Source organism: Ptiloglossa arizonensis, chromosome 11 (genome assembly GCF_051014685.1).
Source record: "Ptiloglossa arizonensis isolate GNS036 chromosome 11, iyPtiAriz1_principal, whole genome shotgun sequence".
Taxonomy (NCBI): domain Eukaryota; kingdom Metazoa; phylum Arthropoda; class Insecta; order Hymenoptera; family Colletidae; genus Ptiloglossa; species Ptiloglossa arizonensis.
In genome coordinates this window covers 4,702,091-4,723,204 of record NC_135058.1, presented here as the reverse complement: position 1 = coordinate 4,723,204, position 21,114 = coordinate 4,702,091, and the positions used below count along the sequence as shown (strand labels likewise).

At 44.8% G+C, this 21,114-nt stretch overlaps 1 protein-coding gene across 6 annotated transcripts in view; it reads left to right on the top strand.

The window, feature by feature from the left end:
- Nucleotides 1–21,114, top strand: part of Gro (TLE family member transcriptional corepressor groucho) — a 187,181-nt gene that overhangs the window by 153,268 nt on the left and 12,799 nt on the right. For 4 of the 6 annotated variants that reach the window (XR_012993628.1, XM_076323144.1, XM_076323143.1 and 1 more), the window contains exons 10-12: nucleotides 14,889–14,942; nucleotides 17,303–17,491; nucleotides 18,769–18,987. Coding sequence is in view for 5 of the 6 variants with exons in the window: in XM_076323144.1 (XP_076179259.1) it covers nucleotides 14,889–14,942; nucleotides 17,303–17,491; nucleotides 18,769–18,987 (462 nt within the window). In the remaining variant the exon portion in view is untranslated. The remainder of the gene's footprint in view (nucleotides 1–14,888; nucleotides 14,943–17,302; nucleotides 17,492–18,768; nucleotides 18,988–21,114) is intronic. The other 2 variants (XM_076323146.1, XM_076323147.1) reach the window with 2 other exon arrangements.

The following is a 21,114-nucleotide window of genomic DNA, read 5'->3' as shown; positions in this document are numbered from 1 at the left end:
AATTTCTGAAAAATTCTACTATTTGCAAATCGGTGATCCGTGTATGCTCGACAAACTGTAATTTTTCAATGAACCTTCCGTTCCTCTTCGATGAACTGTTCGTACCAAAAAGGGGGTGTTTCTTAGCTTTAAAATACTCTTTCTTCGATACAAATGATTTGAATACAATGATTGGTACGATCGACCGTACGACCAAAGTCTTTGGCTTAAAAATGCGCGAAATGTATAAAACTCGTATTTTGAACTTCTCCGGTGCAAGGATCGGAGAAACGAGCATCCAATTGTATCCATCATAGTAGCTTAAATTACGAAAAATATTCGTAGAATGATATTCTTATAAAGCTCGTTTAGCCTTCGTTTCCATTGTACTTTGTATTTTCGTAACAAAGTATGTTCCTCCTCGTAGATATCGACAAAGGATTGTTATCGCGTGGACGCGATGGGTCGAGAAAGACCCGAGAAAGGTATCAGAGTGCAAGCTAATACCAAGTTGAAAAAAAAGGATCGTTTCACCGGTGTAGTTTTCGAGGGCGTGCCGATCCAAGTGCAGAGTCGACGCGCGAAAACGAGATCTCTTTCGATGCGAGTCTCGCTCGGGGGAGCATGTTCCATTTTCGAGAAAGCAATCGTCACACGACCCGGTCGAGATAATTTTATTCTTACCGTGGAACCCGGGTCGTCGCATCGGTTCGCGAGCGACCGCTTAACTTCGCTAAAGTCAGCGGCCACCGCGAGGGGCGTGCAGGTGAGGGGGTGGGTGAGTGGGGTGTGGGTGACGGTGGTAGAGAAAAGGAAACGAGAGGGGGAGGAACGGTCTGGGGCGGAAAACCTTCGATTCTTCTTTTGCGCTCGTGCGTTTGTTTACAGTGGACCCAAAAGGAGAAGAGGTTACGAGAAGGGTGGGGGTTGGGGGCGGTGGAGAGCGCCAGGGAAAAATACGCGGAACATTGTATACGTAAGAGAGGAAGGAGTTGGAGAGCGTAAGGTGGTCTGGGGTGGTATACCGGGTGGAAGCCGAGGAGGAGAAGAAGGATGGAGAAGGGAGGCGGGAGAGGTGAAAGAGACAGTGACGCGCGGAAGGGGCGGAAAGGGCGGCGGGTAAGGGAGATTGGGGAGGAGGGAAAAAAAAAAAGGATTCGAGGATTCTCGAGACGAAGAGTCGAGTGGTTGGGTGGTCGAATAATAGAGCTGCCCTTAATACCGTCATCCCCGCTATGCCGGGTTAAACGAGGGAAGAAGCCGGCGGAGAAAGCGGCTCGGGTTAGACTGCGAGACTCTCGCGGACGACGAGAGACGACGGAAAAGAGAGAAGACGCGCGCGAGGAGGGGGCCGACCGGGGGACGCCCGTAGAACAGCGTCGGAGCGAGACGCTCGAAAGAAGAAGAAGGGGGGGAGGGTTGTACGGGCTGAGAGAAGGAGGAGAGATCGAGGAGAGAAGGACGGTGAACGGGAAGAAGGGAGAATAGTCGCTCGTGGTTCGTGCCACAGGGGGGGAGGGGCCGAGGGTGGCGGATCGGGGAAGGAGAACAGAATAGAAGGGATGATAACATTTGTATCATATTTAACGCTAGAACGAGCAGGTTAAGGGGTGGAAGACACCCTCCTCCTCTTCCTCCGGCTTCTTCTTCTTCTGCTTCGGTGTTTCTACGTCTCCTTCTCTTTCAGTCCCCCCTCCCCTCACCTGTTCCCTCCTCCTCCTCCTGCCTGTTTTCTCAACCCCTCGCGCGTCGTCCTCCTTCCTCCACTTCGTTCTCCTCCATCCTACTCGACCACCTTCCTCCATCCTTGAGCGCCCTCCACCAGCCGAGTAATACCACTGAAATCAATACCACCACACTGGCTTCTATTTACACAGGCTCATCGTCCGTACACAAATTTATTGCGTGTCGCTCGGCAGCTCGAAGCGCTTCTCTGCTCCCTGTCGGAAATGGATCGCGACGGAATCACCGTTCCGGGGCTGAAACGTAACGCGGAGAGCAACCGCCCGGCCGACAACGTCGTCCCGGACGAAGAGCAGGACGTCGTCGTCGTCGTCGTCGTCGTCGTCGTTGTCGCGGAGAACCGACGACGATGTTGTCGTTCCTTCCGATCCTTCGCAAAGCTACACGCTCGGCGCTTACGAAGAATTCCCGAGATCGTCCTAACGTATCCGAGTTTGGGTTCATCAGCACCTCTTACGAAGGGAACTTCAAGTGTTCCGTTAGTTTTTAAACATTTTTTCGAGATGCACGCGAATTCTTTATGAAACAAAGAACCATCCAGAGGTTCAGATTGAGCATCCTCTACAAGGTGGACCTCGTTTCCTTGCTTTCAAGATCAAACTTTTTCCAAAATATTTAGAAAAGGTTAATCCTCCACGGGATGGTAGTTCAAACGCATCTTGTTTCGGGTTTACTACCTTTTTTTTATAAAGGAAATAGCAGTTCCAAATTTTTTCAAGACGTTCGGGAGGGTTGATACTCGATAAACTTCCAAAGGCGACCGTTCCGCACTTTTAAACAATAAAAAAATAAGTACCAAAGCGTCTCTCGACCGAACTCGATTCGAATCCCGATATCTCAATGATTTTTCCTCTTTTTCTTCCGGTTCATTATCTTTCCCTCGTAACAATTTAATTAAGGATACCCTTTTTTTAATAGTACCAGTTGAAACACGATATTTGTTACACAATCGGAATATATACATACGCGGCGTTGTTTTCAAATATTCTCCACACCACATTTACGTACCCACGTTTTCTCACCTCCCCCGTTATGACTAAAGGTGTTTGTTTCCCACCCTAGGCTTTTATCCGTCGCCTCGTTCTTGGGTTCTTGACATGCCTGGGGGTTTCCTGTCATTTTATTGCGTCAGTTGCATATATATACACGGTCGAAGCTGGTTATATATACACTTTTGCCACAATCGTAGTCTTGTTTTCGCGGTTCGAAGACGAAAAAGCGCGTTATAATGGATCCACTTAAACGTAGAAGAAATAAACCGAAGAAAAAATTGTTAGGACCGCCGGGACTCGAACCAGTTTCAGTCAAAGAAGAGAGAATTTCCGCGACCTAACGCTTTACTCGCTCCGCCGAAGCTCGTTCCCCTTTCGTACCTACTAGTCAACGCTTACGTTAGACAGCCTCGTCGAAGATGAGATAGCAAAACTTTCGCATTTTTTTAACTTAAAATTGAGTACGATTCGTGCCACTTTGTAGCTATATCGGCGATAACTTTCCAAACCTCTTGAAACAATTTTAATCTCGAAACATTCAAATTCGTTTGCTTTAAAATTGGAAACGCGTTGCGTCTAACCGCTTTATCGAGGACGAGCTTCCAAACGTCTTGGAAAACTCCGAATCGCAAAACAATCGCATTCGTTTCTTTAAAATTGTGAACGATTCGTGTCACTTCGTAGCTTTATCGTGGATAACCTCCCGAGTGTCGAAAAAGAATTTTAATCGCAAAACCAAGGGGACACCTGCGAGACAGTTCCCCTCGTTAGCGAGAAGTAGGCGAGTTTCGGTTCGAGTTGAAACGCAGCCGCTAGTCCGGACTCGGAATCTCGTAGTTTGGTTACCTGCGACGGGAATCAATTGTTTGGAACTGGATTTTTACTGCTTTGCATAGTCGAGGGGAACCGGGAAGACCGTATTCACTCTTCTCTATTCTAAAAGGTGTTCGCATCTTTTGTTGTTTCGAAATTCTGGGAAAGAGGCGATTCGGAACCGCGGACAAAAATTCCTTTTCCTTTGTCAATAAGCGACCGAGACCCGTGGAACAACCCTTGAACGACACAATACAGGTTCACACGAGTTAGAAAGACAGGGGACACGTTTTCGTCGAGTAGCTCGCTGCGAATCGAGCACTCGTCGAGGGTCGCGCGGTTATTGGCCAGATTTTCAAACGATCCGTTGCTTTCTACCTTCTTCGTTCGTTTTATCGTAAATCGCGTTAGTTACGCTAATTTTTCTCCGACCGCGAGTTGGTAAGCTTTCCCCTCCGTGATCGCAACTCGGATGACCACGAGTCGCGCTAATTTCCCTACGACTACAGGAGCCAACTCCGTCGCAAGTCCCGCTAATTTGCCCGCGACGGCAACTGGGAGAACTAATTTGCAAGCCGCAAATTTTCCTGTAAGCAACTCGCGCCAATTTCCCTATAACCGCAACTCGAATGATCCCTATCGCAATTACGGAGCGAAAGTGGCTTCGGATACCCACGTCCGAAAGTATCTTCTCCGACCAATGTCAACAACGATGCACCGGGGACCTCCCTTGCGAGATCTGTCGCAAATAACGTCGAAGAAATCGAGCGGACGTCTAAGGAATTATTTACCAAACCGCGAACAACCGGAAGTTTGACCAAAGTCAATATATATTTCTTCGTTGCGAAATATTAAATTCCATAATACGAATTCTAATTTTATATTCAACGTGTGGTACAATCGTTCATCTTTTTATTCGAAATTTTTATCCAAATGAAAAGACACCAGTCTTCACTCGTCAATGTTGCGAACTGTGATTCTTGAATTTTCTAGTAGGAAAAATTGCTTCTGAAAGTTTTCGATTCGCGAATTAAATTTTGTTCGTAGAGGTTTCGAGACTGCAGTAGATCCTCCATAAATACACTCTCGACGTTACACGAGAACCTCTTTCGGGTTGCTTTGCGTTGACAAATGAATGGGATGGTCACTTGGCAACGACTAAAATTGGAGGTGGAACGAACCGTAGGTAGCGCGGATATATTAAATGGGTCGATCGTTTCACAAATCTCGATACACGGGAGAATTTTCAACCCGTTTTTAATTATCAAGATTCCACCATTCTTACCATACGATTCTCCATCCCCGATGCAGGTCAGCAACAATGTGGAGTAATTCCCTCTATCGAGAAACAAGGTGTTAATTCGTGAAACTCGCGTCAGAGGTCGATTGTACAACGCATGAAAATTCGCTTGAAAAAAGTTCGTGCAAACGTCCTGTTCTCGTTTACGAGGTACAACAAATTTTCCGTTATCCGATTACCGTTCCAGTGGTCATCTACCATTCCCAAACAAGCCTGTAGACGTTTCGTTGATCGGATTATTCTCCGAATAACTCCTCGAGTTTCTCGAGTTTCTTGAAAACTTCGTACCGTATTTGTTCCGTAGCGTTTCAACAATTTCACCGAGCTTTTACACGCATGTTTCGTACACAAGTTTCACGCGTATCAGATGTTAAGTATCGTCGTCAACGAAGACTGGTCGTACGTTCACGCGAATTGTTTCGTTGCTATCGTGTGTATCGTAAACTCTGAAAGTGGGTCCAACGAATCACGAGACCACTCGCGAATAAAGGCAGGTTTTCTAAGTCGATTGTTTCGTCGAGGAGAAATACACAACGGTCGTTCGAAAATACCGAAAGACACGTTCCAAATCGTCGAGCGAGTAGCGGTCTCGGGGATTTTCGCGGCAGTTTTCTTAAATCATTGCGGACCAGGGACGCACACAGGTGGTTCTCCGACGTCGGTAAACGGTGCTTATACACGAACACCTTCGGCACGAACACCGTAGGTACGTACATGGTCTAGCAGACGCATAATAGATGGATGGGCGTTGTACACGATATTACGTCATTAGGAAGGCAATACCATCGTACGCGCCGCTTTGAGCTTGTATGCGATTCGTGAGGCGTTAGATGGTGCAAAGAACGCGCCGCTTGCCGCTCTACCAGCAGCCCGACGATAATTAGGATATAAACCACGAAATGTTCTTGAATTATTAATCGTCCCTCGACACCTAATTCGTCTTCTTTCGGTACGCCCACTACGACTCGGTTGGAGATCGAGCGGAATAACAACGTTTCGAACATAGCGAGAGACACGAACGATCGGAGTTTCGCGACACGAACAAATTTTAACGACGATAATGAATATTTTTTCTTCTTTCTTTCTTTCTTTTCTTTTCTTTTTTTTCTTCGTTTACGCAGAGATGTAATTCTTTCCACGTACTTTGATGTTCGAGCGCTCGCATGGAATTTTCGCGTTGTTCTTTCGCGGCGATAAAATCGGGACGTCTCGTTGCCAGTGTTGGTGAAAAACGATACGACCCCACGGTGGTGTTTTAAATTCTCACAAAATGTGCCTCGTTTGCGTACCCTCGCGTGCGTAGCTTTACGAGAAGTTTCCGTGGAAATTAAATGCCTCTTGATGCATAATTCTCCCTTCTTCTCCAGTCCTTATTTATAGTTCGATTAAGCGCGCCCGTATCAGCCGGAGAATGTTAATGCGATGATAAATTTATAGTAAGAAGTTCGCGATCTACCTGCACCGTGTTCACGTTCTTTTTTTCTTTTACTTTCGTATTAAGGCGTTACGTTAACGAGTGTCGCGATCGAATCGGTTTCCCGAGAATAAACGTATCGAATACGAATCGGAATATTGAATCGAATTTATTTCGACGCTCTGTATTGCACCGTTGTTGTTCCGTTTGAAAAAATGAAGGCTTTTTTTTTCGAGAAGCGAAAAATCGTTCGAGTTATTTTTATTATCGTAATTTATCGTCGGCTGAGCTCACAGATATTTTGTTAAAACTGTTTTTCTTCGAACTGTTCCAAACGGGTTTTAATCAATACTTTTTGTTTATTTAACGTCTTCGTTACGCGAACGTAGATGTACGCGCGGAACAAGGCTCACGTAAGCGTGTAATCCACGTTTCTTAAATATTGGTGAAAAATTGTATCGGTACTTTCGAATATTTATTCGCAATTTAAGCGATTATTTTCCCAAACGTCGTACACGATCAGGAATTTCCGTAATAATGTTCTCCCTGGGATACAGAGCATTAAAGAAGAAAAAAAAAGAATTAAAAATTTTCAGGGCGCGTGGTACGCGCTGGATCGTGTAAAAAGTGTTCGATTAACATACATACATACGTAAAATTAAACGGCGTGAAAGTTTAGGTACGTTTTCACGTGACGCAAAGTCACGAGTTTCATTGCCGTGACATTGAATGTCACGACATTTATCGCCGTGAAAAGTAAAAGTGGCGTTACCATGAAATTCCGATCAGTGTCACGGCTGCAGTGTCACGAAATCAAATCGTGTTTGGCTTTGAGCGATATTTTTCAAGGCAATACCACGAGCGGTGCGCAGTGAAAACTAAATTCTACTATTGTCGCCGCATATTTTTTTTCAGCCGGTATTTTCTAGTTCCCTTGTAAAAAGTTGAACGCTCCTATGACACTTCTTCGTTGAATAAATCCTCTAAAACGAGCACAGTTTCCCAATAATTAACAATTTAACAAGACAGCTACCACTTTAGCCGACGCCGCGTTATTCGCGGGCAAATATCGCGACGACGATCGCGATAAACACGCGTCACAACGTTGCGATTTTGAAATTTTACGAGCGTAATATCACGTTTAGAATCTTTACCGCGAAATTCGCGTTTCAAGACCTCTTGATTGCGAGTTGGCTACAAACGTGTACACGATCCACGCCTACGAGTCACATTTTGGAAAAATGTATAATTAAATGACCGTTCTAGTAAAAAACATATTTCAAAAAAAAAGATACATTTTACGCGTATAAATCGTTGAATTAATTTTGAGAAAAATTAGTCCACGAATAACCGTAGTTACCTCTTACAAGTTTTTTTTTTTTTTTTTTTTTTTTTTTTTTCATCTTTTCGATATGCATATATCCGTTATTTGTACGAAATTTGGGCAAACATTTCGCAATAAATCTCGATGAGAAATCTCCGCGCGAAAAGGTTCGGTAAACTTTCGTCCCCGTGTTCACGAAGAAAGAAGCGATTAAAGGAAATCTTATCCGCGTCGTACGCGCGCCATATTTATTTCCGTCGGGAATATCGCGACGTGGACGTCGTCCGTTAATGTACTCGGTTTACCGAGCGTTGTACCGCCCGTTATCTGTGTCCTGAATCCTTTCTTTGAACACATTGTGTATTGACACGCGATCAAGCATCACCGGTCCGTGGTCGGTGGGCGCGTAGCGAAAAGGCAAAAGCGTTTCAAGCACTTTCGGCGCGCTCGGTGGTGTGGCGGCACTCGGATCGTTTCGCGCATATAACTTACCAGGGCTCCCGTGTGCCCTGCTTTGAGCTCGTTACACGCCACGTAGCGAGGGGCTGGTCGCGACCAGGAACGAGCTGCTTGTAGAAACTGAGCGATAACTGGTAAATAAACGATGAAAGATACGTGAATTACAAATTGCACTTTCCTAGCCTGGGTGCACGTTATTTACCATTCGCCTGTGTTCCCTGTGTTTATCGTCTTACGTGAACAACACACCGTTCACGCGTGTGTATCCCAACGGTTGTTGCGATCGCTGCACTCTGGTACCGTGGTTTTCCCACAGTTACGTGTGATATACACCGAACGATTTTCTCTAAATTTCCGCTACAAAATTCCTCCTCGCTCGACCCGTTTTTCAAAACGAACTCCCGAAGCAAGAGGTTCCCGATATTGTGGAATTTCACGGGGAATACGAAGAAATATCGAATATCGCTACGTTTCGGGACGGAGTTTAAGACGTTGCTCGGCTATAGTAGCTCGCGTCGAAAGTTTCGGATACTTGGAAACAGTTCACCGGTTGCGGGTACTCCCCGCCACGGGTACTTTAAATACTTCCGGTACTCCGCACCGGAGTATATTTCTCGATGACCACGAGGGACCTCGGGCCCTTTAAAGCCTTTCGAAATACCTCTCGCATCGTATAACCCGGATACCTCGAGTAGTACTTCCGGTATCCGCCGCGTGGTACTAGGAATTCCACGGACACGCTGCTTGCACCGAAACACTCGAACAAAAGAGGAGATTCCGCGGTAGAACCGAAATCGCGACCAGAGTTCCGTGTCGCAAACGAGGAAGAATACCTTACTATGGAACGGCTGTATTCTTGGGGTTATTCTTCTTTTTATAGACGTCCACTGCCTTTTTAATGGAGACTCCGCGACCGGTCGATCACTGGTGAACGACACTGTGAGTTTCAAGAGAATCGTTTCTAACGCGTTGTAATATTTTACATCTCGATAGCGCGTCTCTGATCGCTAATACACCAAACGATACGATGTACCGCACCGAGACTGAGAAACTTCATTCTTCCCTAATTAATATCGCAGTCGAGTTAGAAACGGTGCTCTCGAAAGTTCACGGTACAGACACAGTGTCGTAAATTAAAATAAAAACACTTCTCGGGATTAAAAATTGAAAGAACTTTCGCGATCGATGGTGCTGAATTTTAAGAAATTGTTAAAAAATACTTTCGTTCGACGTGTCTTTCGATTTGAACGTTCAACTCGAAACCTCTCGTCGCGAGAATCGATGATACAATAATATGGAGAGAAACGACAATGATAAAACAATGAACTGTGTTACACAACGAGGGAATAAATAAACGATACGGTTGAAGAATTGATTAACTATTAATAGAAAGAGCGCAAAAAAAAGAAGAAAAAAAAACGACGTATAAGTTGAATACCGACGGTTCTCCGATTCGTGTTTGCTATAGTCGGAACAAAATCAATCGGCTGCCCCAGGCCACTCCCCGGACTATGAATCAAGTCAGTTACGACCCCCACTCTCGCCTATCCGTTTGAGAAACAAGAGGCGTGTGCTCGTAAGCTTGTGCGAAGATACGAGAGACGGAGATAGGCTGGCCGAGCGTTATGGTGGGGATATCCCCACCTCTCGACGGTCTTGAGCGGCCAATTGATTTTGTGTCGACTGCTGCACTTTTCTATTTTGATGCGTATGATACGCGTGCAAACTCTGTACCGTGATCGCGCGAACGCTTTGTAAAACGTAGACTGCCGCTTAAAAAATTCTTGCTGCAGTTACCGAATTTCGCGTAAAAATTCAACGAAATACTATCTCGTTTGATTTTCAATACGGTACAAAAAATACAACGTCACAGATTCCAAGTTGTTGGAAAATTGTAAAAAGAAATTTGAAAAATATCCGAGTCCGAAAATATTCCATTCTTATTGGACCACAATTCGTTTCATAATTGCCACGAATCGAACGAACTAATTACGAGAACCTGTCCGTAGCGTTTCCTACGAAATGGTGAAAATTTCGAACGAGTTTTCAATTAATCGGAAACGTGTAAATTGTTAAACTAATCGTTCTCGTGGCGAGCAACTTACATCGGACACAGGCGTATAATTACATCGGGTAATAAAAGTACGTTAAAATTCATAATTTATGCCAAACGTGTAACAGAGTTTCGTTGCATATAGCAGGTGTTCTAAGACCGTCGAACGACAGTGTACATGCGTTCTAGATAAGGAGAATGCGGCGCACCGTAGTTAAAACGACCGAGTTAAAATTCCCTCGGCGACGAACATGTTAACCGAGCATGAAAATTTTAATTCGGTAAAGACGACGGTTTCTCGTTCACCGTCGAGAATGTAAACGTAACGTGACACGGAACGTTCGACGTTTCCAGAAAATTCAAAATTCATCAATCGCTCGAGGAGAATCCAAATTTTGATTCATCGAACGAGAAAATCGTTACGCGTCCGAAACATTTTCAAGCTTGCATCGCATCTTCGGTGGAAAACAATTTCCATAATATTGAAAAATAATAACGCGGATCGATTTACTTCAATTTTGCCCAAAATCAACTGTACAAAATACTGTCTTAATTTCAGTTTAATCGATACGATACAAAATATTCTCGCTTCAAACCGTATCTTCCCCTTTCTCGAATAGTCGATCCATGTTTGAAGAGGCTTCGCGAAACTTCTCTAATAGATTCTAATTCAAACTTAAATTCATATATTTGCGACCCTTTGGTTAAGTGTTTGAATAATATTACTCGATACGATACGAAATACTTCGTTTTCGTTTTCAATCGTGGTACACCCTTTCTCGAATAACGATTACGTTTCGAGAGGAAACTTCGCGAAACATTTCGGGAAGTTTTCCCACCTGGCGACCTAGGTGTTTAAAATTTCGGTAGCGACCAAATTTAGTGGTTCGCAGCCTCGTTTTTCAGAGGGTTCGTTCACCATCGAATAGGATCTTTCCACGCTAGGGCGGTAGGCTCGTGAAAATACATCTCGAGTAGACTCGTTCTTGGAACTTTCGCTGGATTTTTCTGCACGTTCGCGGGCTTGCAGTTGTCGCGCGTCAGGTATGCGTGCACACACGCGCAAACATAAGCCGGTATCGCGCGCCTCGCCCCCGTCGTTTTAAAAGCGACGCGCACCGTACAATGAGAACGGTTGCAAACAAACGGAGCTCGTTCCTGGGAACACGGAAATAACTGGTAAACAAATGATAAAAGATACATGAGCCACGAATCGCACTTTCGTCGCGGTACATTATCCCGGGGTTCTGGGTAATGTATTAGCCCCGGAGACTGCTCGTCTGTTTATCCGTGTTTCGCTGCGAGTGAATTTCGTTCGTTCCCTGCGCCGTCTTTACGCGTGCTTAAGCGATTGCCTCTTTGCCGGAGTAAATAGGAGTCGCTATACGCGATCGATAATAATCACACCTGTTACAGGGGATTTTACATCGAGATGTACCTTATTATTCTCTTTGAACTTCTTTTTTCTTTTTAACTTACCGACACGATTCTAATTCAAACTTAAATTTATACATTTGCGATCCTTTGGTCAAGTATTTGAATAACACTTGGATGAGTGTTATTTTTTTAGCAGAATACCGTTGTATCTACATCGAGATCTAAGATTTCCGTTTGAGCAAAATATCACCAGAAAGATATCACCTTCTCCTTCGGTAAAGTTGGTACTGGAGTGACTATCAAACGGAAAGAATTAATGGACTTTGGAAGAAGGGGAGAATGTACACTGGCATTCTTCTCGGGAGCCAATATTGTGTACCATGTTGGAGTTAAAACGGTATTTGATGTATTTTTCTGTCCAAAATTGTCAGAAAGTATACTTTCGCTTAAAATCGACTCTGACGATCAAAGATCCTTTTAGCAATGATAATTCTACCTGTGGAAAAAAATCAAACAAGTTCGATCGATGAATTGTTTTTAATACGTGTACGATGTTCCTGTACGATTAATCTTGATTTATTTATCCCGAGATACTCGTTGGTGTAGAAAAATTGATAATTCGATTTTTGAACGTCGTGTCGTACGTTTCGATCGAAAGTTTGGTAATGTACATTTTCAACGTTACTCTTCACTCGGTATTGCTAACCAAAGTGTAAACAGTGTAGCGGTATCTTCTCCATTCGCCACCATAGCCAGTATACAAGAGTGTCCATAAAATAAGGGGTCAAACTTTAGGAGTATGGTCTACTCGTATTACGGAAGTGATCCGAAACTTTTGCACAGTGCTCTATTGGTACGGGCCGCATAATTCGATCACTTTAATTGTTTTCTGCGTTAGTGGACCTATTGGAAGTTTCTCGTCTCGCATAATTTGTTTCCGAGAGACCCACGAGCTACATTTCCATTCTTCTCTTTTCAACGTTTTTACGATAACCATCAATTTTCTAAATGGTACCCTACATTTCTTCGTTTATGCTGCAGGAGGTACAAAGACGAACTCAACGAACTAAAAATATTTTATTCACCGTTTGAGTTATCGTATTTCAACAGTGGAAGGAAGCACTCTAAAGCACTCTAAAGCACTACCACGATACAATACTCGTACATTTCGCGGCGTTGATTCACGATTAATATTATTCGTTATCGACATTCGATGCGTCGTCTTTCGTACCGCGTTTGTAAACATTTTTTTCCGTCCATTGGAATCGTCGCTATTGTTAGATCCGCGTTAAAGAAGAGTCAAAGTCGTTCGTAGTCCACTGCTGTCGTAAAGAACCCCGACTCCGCGTTAAACGCGTATTTCGAATCCTTTTGATGTGTGCCAACATCGTCGGGACAGCTATCTTTCGCTTCAAAACGACGAAGTCGTCGATCTAAATAACTTGCCGAAACAGTTATTTAACAGTTATTTCCTTCTCTCGCCCCTCTTCCAACTTCTCATCTTTCTGCCCCGAAAATAGTGTAAGGTCTGTCTTTCTACTCGAGATCATTCCTACAACACGCAACGAACGATCTTTTAGTTTGGATTTACGTTAAATTAAATTTACAAAAATATTCACCGTTATACTTCTACATCGTGTTATGTCATATTTGTCAGTTAGGGTCTACGTCACTTGAAGCTCACTTGTTCGTAACCAATTTTTTAAAAACCATCAACGATGAAACGCGTCCAACGGAAATATGTCTTCGCTGTGATTTACAAATTAGGCGAACCTTTGTTCCCTCCGAAATGGATTCCAAGTGGTAGAGTAGAACCTCCGTAGATACGAAGAAAAGAAATGGACGGTCGCTTAGCAACAAAAGTGGTGTCTTCCAATTGAGATGAAAATAGATCTTTAATAAGATGAGAAAGTCCAACGTGAACCATTTTTCGACCACTTTGCTCCGATACTTTTCCTAACCGATTAGTAGACGACTCGTAAACGATTGACCCGTACAAAAAAGTATACCATTTCCATTTAAGAAAACGATGCATCGTTCCACTTATAAAAAACAAACGGAGGATAAGGTGGAAAAACAAGAAGTGTCCATTTTTCCCAGTTTTCGTTTTCCTAAAAAAATTTGCCATTTCAAAACTCGCCAATTTTACGAGACATTACCTCGTACGTAACCAGCGAATCGGTGTATCCAACTGTGCATAAAATAGGTGATTTTTCTTCCTCCTTTTTTTTTAATAATCGTACAGGTGAAAATTTTGTATTTTATTTCATCATTGATAAAAGTTACAAATTAGAAATTACAGTAAAACGATTATTATTCTGTTCATCGTTCTGTCCGCGATATCAAATCAACGTATACGTTTCGTTTTACGAGCAACTACATTTAAATTCGTCGAACGTCGTTTCTTCCCTAGGGGATCAAAATATGAAGACATTCTCGACAAAGCCGTTTTGCGACTTCTCCCCTCACCCGTCGAATATGGTCTTGAAAATCCCCTTCGAAACGTTCGCCGTTCCCTCCCCAACTCCCCCGTACATTTACGTCTAATTGCGATATAACTTGCACCGATTTCGTGGACAATTCGGGTGTGTATAATCGACAGAAAGAATTCGAGGATACACGGTGGTGCCGGTTCCCCGGCAAACAGCATAAATCGCGAGCGCAAACGATGATACAGCCGCGACCGATCACAGAGAGACGAGAGAATCGACAAACGATCGGAAAAATTTCACACGGTGGCTCGCGGTACGCGCGACCCGCGCGTAGAAATTCGATCGCGAAAATACCGTGCGACGCGCGAAAAGCAAAGCGCAATTTACATCCCCCGAGGGTGATGAGGGGCGAGTGGGGAAACGGTGGGTAGCGGGATGGGGGAGAGGGGGAGGCTCTCGCGCGCCGCAAATCGCGAGCGAGCGCTCTCGGTATCCGGTGTCTGTTTCGCTCGTCGAACGCCACGGCCATTAAGTTGCCGTGCAATCAGAACGTTTCGAGAGAGCGCGGAGCGAGTGTCAAGATTAATAATATGTCTCTGAAGACGCATCTGCTAGTCGGACGCGCCGGGAATATAGGTCGAGTCCTCCTCTCATCTTGCGCCTCGGTTTCGCCGGAAATATATCGCGACGATCGTTAATGTGTCCGATAGTACGAATTACAGCGACGCGCGCGAGAGAGGGAGTGCGAGCGACTGGGAGCTCGAGCGAGAGGGGGAGCTCTGGTAAGCGGGAGCTCGAGCGAGAAGGAGTGGGGGAAGAGGGAGAGAGAGAGAGAGGGAGAGAGAGTGGGGGGAAGGGAGACACCGAGCGAGCATTAATGTCGCGCGGCCGTGGTTTTCGAATGCATTTCTTTTTTCTTCCACTTCTTCATCTTCTTCGTCTTCTTCTGCCCCTTTTTCTTTCGTTTCTTTCTTTTTTAACAAAGTCGTAATTTTCTTTCAGGAGAGCGACGGAGAAAAGAGCGATCAGGACTTGGTGGTGGATGTCGCGAACGAGGTCAGTTCATCCTTCGCACTCGGTCCGCCGATATATTTTTAGCCGCGAATTCATTAGGCGGAAGCATCGTGTGCACGCGCACAGGGGGCTGTCGATGAAAATCGAGGACCTTTTTTTTCCGAGGTTGAAACGACGAGCGAGTGGCGCATCCGTAGACTCGCGGACGGAAGCCGGAGTGGTCTCTTTTAGAGATTTAGATCGCTTTCGACGAATAGCGTCGGAGTCACTTTGCTTTTTCAGAGAAACGACCGAAATTGCTGGCCATCCTTTGTAGGGGATAAATTGTAGTTTCATTGGTCGGTACCAGTTTGTCTAACGTTTTTGAAAATGTTTTTGTTTTCGCGACGAGCAAATATACGATAGTATAGCGAAACCTAAATGCGAGAGGTTTTCGGTGAGGGTTTTCGAGGAACGTGTGTGAAATACTTTTATCAATTTAATTCAATATTTTACGCAACGTAGAATTTGTAACAGTAGATAACGTAAGAAAGTGAATTTGTCACACGAACGGAGAAACACGGTAGCATCGTAAGTTTTGTTGTTAAATATTTTTATCCAATTAATTCAGTATTTATACACGTTGAAAGACCTGTACGAAAAACGACTCGGTTTCAGGTATTATAATATCGTATGTATTGCTTAGAAGAGGACCCGAAGAAAAAGGTCTACCAATAAAAATGTATTCGTTTCTTGATTCGTTTATAAATCGTTGCATTCTTCGAAATGCGTTAACGAAAGTTTTGTGCATGTTAAATTTTACTATTTGCGTGATTCAAAATTTGTTGTATACACAATTGCGTGCGATAATTAGCCCAGAAGCACGGAGTTCGGCGAACCGAAATCATTCGCTGTAACATCCGCGTTGTCTGTGCGAAAAGTGTGTTTGGAAACAAAGGGTATTAAAATGTATTTGGAAAAAATTTCACGATTCAACGCAAGTTTTCGTAAACTCGTTTTATTCCGTCCGTTAGGACCAACCTGGAAAATGTGTCATCAATTTTTATTAGCACCCCGTATAAATTTCAAGCGTACACTTGTTGTAACCGTACCAGCTATTCAAAGTAGCAATAGTTCCAATGAAACTGTTTCGATGTAACGTTATTTCGAGATTTTAAGAACACACGGTACTCGTCGGGAGAAATGTAAAATTCAGGTTTTCGATGAAACCTTAAAAACCGAATTAAACACTTAAACCGAGATGTACGGTAATATCGAGAAAGCAACAGTCGCGCAAAATTTTCTTCGTCGTCCGTTTCCCGTGTTTCTTTAACGTTCGTTGAGCGTTTATTTTGCATCTCGAAAGTATAATTTTTTAAATGTCTCGGGTGTGACCAATGGCCACGCGGAACGAAACGCGTCAGCATACATCGCCCCTCAAAAGTTCGGGTAGACGCGTTAATGAAAAACCTACTAAAAGTTACTATAAACGCTACTCGTGAAACTTGTACACGCGGTAAAAAATTAACACCTTTGTTTTACATACGTTTCCCGAGTCGCGCGCGTAGCCGTTGAAGAAAAAATGAACACGAAAACGGTGCACTTGTTATTTGTTTACATTATTCTTCTGGCTCGGATTATCTCCAGTTATTCCACGGTAGCGGACGCGAGCGTTCCTTTGACTCTGGACACCGGTTTCTGATATCTCTGTCGAAAGTAATTTCGCCGAGAGCAAAACGAAATCTCAAAGTTGCGGAGCCATAAAGTCATAAAGGGACGCGCGAGTAATTTTAAACGCTGTAAAATTTTATTACCCGCCGTTGGAAGTAAATTAAACGCTCTCGCGACAAGGAGGATCGTTCGATACATCCACGGTGAGGAAAATTGAAAGATACGAACCCGGCGGCGCGTACCTGAAACTTTCGAGCGATAACGACGATCGGGGCGGACCAACGAATCGCGATTTTCTATACCAATATCGCGGATGACGCGACGTATTGTAAACAGAAGTCATCCGCGATATCTCGTCGAGATACAGCAACGAAGGTTAAAAACATCGCGCGATGCTTCGCGTACATATTTTTACACCACCGACTCCGCCTCTCTAGGCAGAAACTTTCCCCGCGTGTTTGAGCGACGTGTCGAGAAATAACTCGACGCGTTTCGCGTTGGCCAAAAATACAAAAAGGCGGGGACCGATCGAGAAAACGATTTGGCCGTTGTAATTCGGGTCGAGCGAGCACGAAAAAAAAAGTTATCGTACCTCTCCGCGTTGAATTCCGTTCCACTTGACGCAGTTCCGTACGAAGTTCCTAAAATCTCGAATCCTCTCCGTAAGGTTTCCGCACAAAGGAAAAAGATAATCGGAACTTCGGATCTAGCCCCTTTTCATAGAAATGTTCTCTTCTTTTCCAAAACAAAAGGAGGCGTCATCGCCGCACGCGAACGGCGAACACTCAGATCCACGCGAGAACGGCACCCTGGAGAAGCTGAGTGCTCCAGGACACGCGGGACCGACTTCCGGCGCTGGCTCCACTTCCGTAAAAGACAGACCACCCTCGCGAAGCGGAAGCTCCTCCGCTCGTAGCACACCATCTCTGAAAAGTAAAGATGTAAGATCTCGCGGATAGCAAGCTTGTTCGGCGACTAATCGGTCCGGTTTCCTTCTTTCTCTGCCTGTGAATACGTAACTCGGGTAACACTTTCGGTGCTACCTATACCGGATTCGTACCTCGGTCGGTGAACGGTGCACCGCGTGCGGTGAACGCCGATGGGCGTTCGACGAGCACGCTCGGTAAACGGGACCACGGGATCCCCGCACACGGTGCGTCCCCGAGCGTACGAATCTTGGCATCGAGAGGATCATGTACCCCCCAAATACTCGGAGCGGCGTAAACGGCCGCTCGGTATTCGTGTTTCTTTCCACGTTCGTCGAACGATCGAACCAACAGTTTCGTTTTCGTACACACGGCGGTACGGCTAAAGGGGAACGCTGAAATAATTTTGTGGTTTTCGAAGGCGCAGATATCTTGTCCGGAACGAAACGGATAAGGGTCCCCAAAAATTGCTCTCCCTTCCGTGCAAAAAAACGGGTGAACTAACCCGTCGTACCGAAATCGCAACGTTCAATAACCGTTCTAATACAACAAGAAAATATTAATACCAAAGTAACCAAAGACTAATATCGATGAAAAAAAAAAAGTACATCGTCTCGTTTCCAGTGAAATCGAAGATTCTGTTTCTCGGAAGCACTTCATCGCTGCTCGTAAATCCGCGCGATTCTCGCCGCGCAAAATTTCACGATCCTCTCGAACGTTCCTCCGCGATACGAGATCGTTCTCGAAAACACGGTCGCGGTAGATTCGCAACGGATACCCCTGTAACGAGAACCGCGGTGAATCTCGTCGAGAACGATCTACTCGGGCAAAAAATCGCGCGATAGACCTCGGGGAAAAGAAAAAAAAAAAAGAAGAGAAAGAGAGAGGACGAATGTTTAGAGCGTTTCGAGGTCGGAAAAGTGAAACGAAATTCCAGCATACTAGTAAACCCTGCCCGTTCGAAAACAATAGAGATATTTCGACGGTCCCGTTTAGGCGAACCGCTCAGTGTTGTATACCGTGCGCCAAAAGTGCGAGCAGCGTTAAAATTTGTCGCGCGCACGGAAGTTACGATAAGTCAATTTGCACGGACGCTGGGTGGAACCGTTCGTGCCCGTTCCTCTCCTCCTCTATCCGCCCTGAACCGCTGAACCGGAAGCACGCGCCCACGATTCCGCGGCAAGGATCGATACGTCTCGTTGCTTTCGCGTAAACTCGACCGTGAAATTTACAATTCTCTTTCACTGATTGCGCCCGATAATAAACCCGAGCCGTCGAACGAACCTCTCCAGATCGACAAGCCGGGTACACCTATGGCGGCGGCGAGGGGGTCGCGCAGCTGTACGCCAACTATGGGCGGAATCCCTGGGCCCTTGGCATCGCGAGTCTATCATCCGCCATCGTCGCAGCAAACGCCACCGCAGGGCTATCAGGGTTTGCCGTCCCGCGGCAATGAGCCGCCGCAATCGTCTTCGCCGTACAGCAACTTACCATACGCCAGGACTTCGATGGTACACTCGGTTGTTGTTGCTCAGTCTCGTAGCAAAATCGGGGAGAGGTGTGTGCGGGTACCTGAAAACATCGGCTCGGGTAGCGTCGGGTAGTGTCTCTATCGGGTCTCGGGTCGGGATTCTAGGCTCTCTTGACCGGTTTTTTTTCTTTCTTTTTTTTTTTTTTAAGAAACACTTCTCACTTCTCTAGGGCCAACCTTTTAATCGGTTACTACACGGATGTACGACTCGGGCACTGGCGAGGGTGAAAGTGGGCCGAGTTTCTCAATTTTTTCTGTTTGTTTGAGTTTGTGCTTAGCGCACGTCGGAGGAAGACCTGTACACGGGTGAGGACGAAAGTGGACTGTGTTTCTAAAATTTTCTTTCCTTCTTTTTTCTTATTTTTTTTTTTTCTTTTTCTTCGTTTTACTTCGCACTTAGCACGTAACGGAGAAACGTGTGCGCGAGTAAGGACGAAAGTGACCTATGTTTCTTAATTTTTGATCTTACTTTGCGTCAGCGGAGAGCGAACGAACGACGAAAGTGGCACGAGTTTCTCGATTTTACGCGCCTGGCACGGGCCTCGCGATTCAAAAATCACGCGACGATACGATTGAACGAAAAACGTTCGTCGAACCGTTCGATACGCGTCGATACAATGCCGATCGATGCCGAGTAAGTGATATAAATTCAATTTTTTCAAGTGTACGAATTAGGTCACTTTCAATAATTACAGCCACGATGGTTACGGTCAACCCATTCGCATCACTCGACGTATCGGGTGCGTCATAACCTAATTGTCGGATATCACGGATGACGTATTATTTGGTGCACAGAGATCGGATGGACTATATTTACGGTGGAAAATGGCGGACGATATTAAGACAGACGACAAATACTTTAGCCGCTCGAGAACGTTGAAGAATAAATCCCACTGTACCGTGTAGCTGCTTTGTCGTTTTGCTTCGAATCGAACGAGAAGAACACCGAGAGCTTCTCACCGAAAAAGAAGTACGGGAAAGTAAATAGAAAAATAAAAAAAAAGTCTAATATTCGATCGGCTCTTCTATAAGTGCAAACGCTCCTCTCCGTGTACCGGTGGCGAGTCGAAACGCGGAACGATTCCACGAGAGAGGGGGTGGTAGGGGAAGTGTCTTTGAGCGGCCAACATATTTGGCGCGGACCTTGGCGAGTTTAACGCCCCGATGCGAATGGGTTAAGGGCCAGTTCGCTGGAGCTTTGTGACAATGGATCAACGTTGTTGCGTCGCAACTGACGAACGACAGCAACCGTTGTTGCAACGTTGCTGCAACGTTCGTGAGAACCGGGCCTAAAGCTGAATTCACACTGTCCAGCCGTCGACGGATCGAAACAATAACGGGCAGTGTGAATGCCTTCGTGTAAAATCCATTGGAGAGCGTTTCGATGGACAGTCGACAGATGGATAACTATGAATCCAGCTTAACGCTTCAATGACGTAATACACGATACACTGTTTTGTTCGTGTGGATGGAGATCCCCGTATTCACCGACATGAGCTACCTGCTTGACGATAAACTAATACGATTTCATGCGACAGAATGTATTTATATATAACAAAAACACTTTGTTACGGTAATGTGTATATACTCGGCGGTAAGTCTACATACACCCTACACGCTTCTAATATCGTAGAAAATACAGCAACTTCTGCATCGTTGGTACACAATTGTTTAAATCGGTATTAAATTAAAAACGTTTCGAAAGGATAACATTTAATCCGTATACATATACATCACGGTCGTATGAAAATTTAACCGGTCGTAGAACATATCGCAACGAACACCGTATCGATAATCGTTAATACCTTTGCGAAAATACAAAAGTGATAATAATAAAATGAAAAACAATTTACTTTCCGCGACACGTGAAATGTCATCAAAGATTAAGGTATACTTACAATATCGAGATTCAGTTTACAGATGGCGCCACTGCAGCGTCAACGGCTAGTAGAGCGTTCCAGATTACAAAAATCGTTCGTCCAGATTTATCAATACTTTGTTAATATACCGTTGTACCCAAGAATTGTAACATAATCCTGCAAGCAACATAAATTCTTCGTTCGGTTGGTTTTTCATGCGAAACGATTAAACGATCGTATGTAGACTT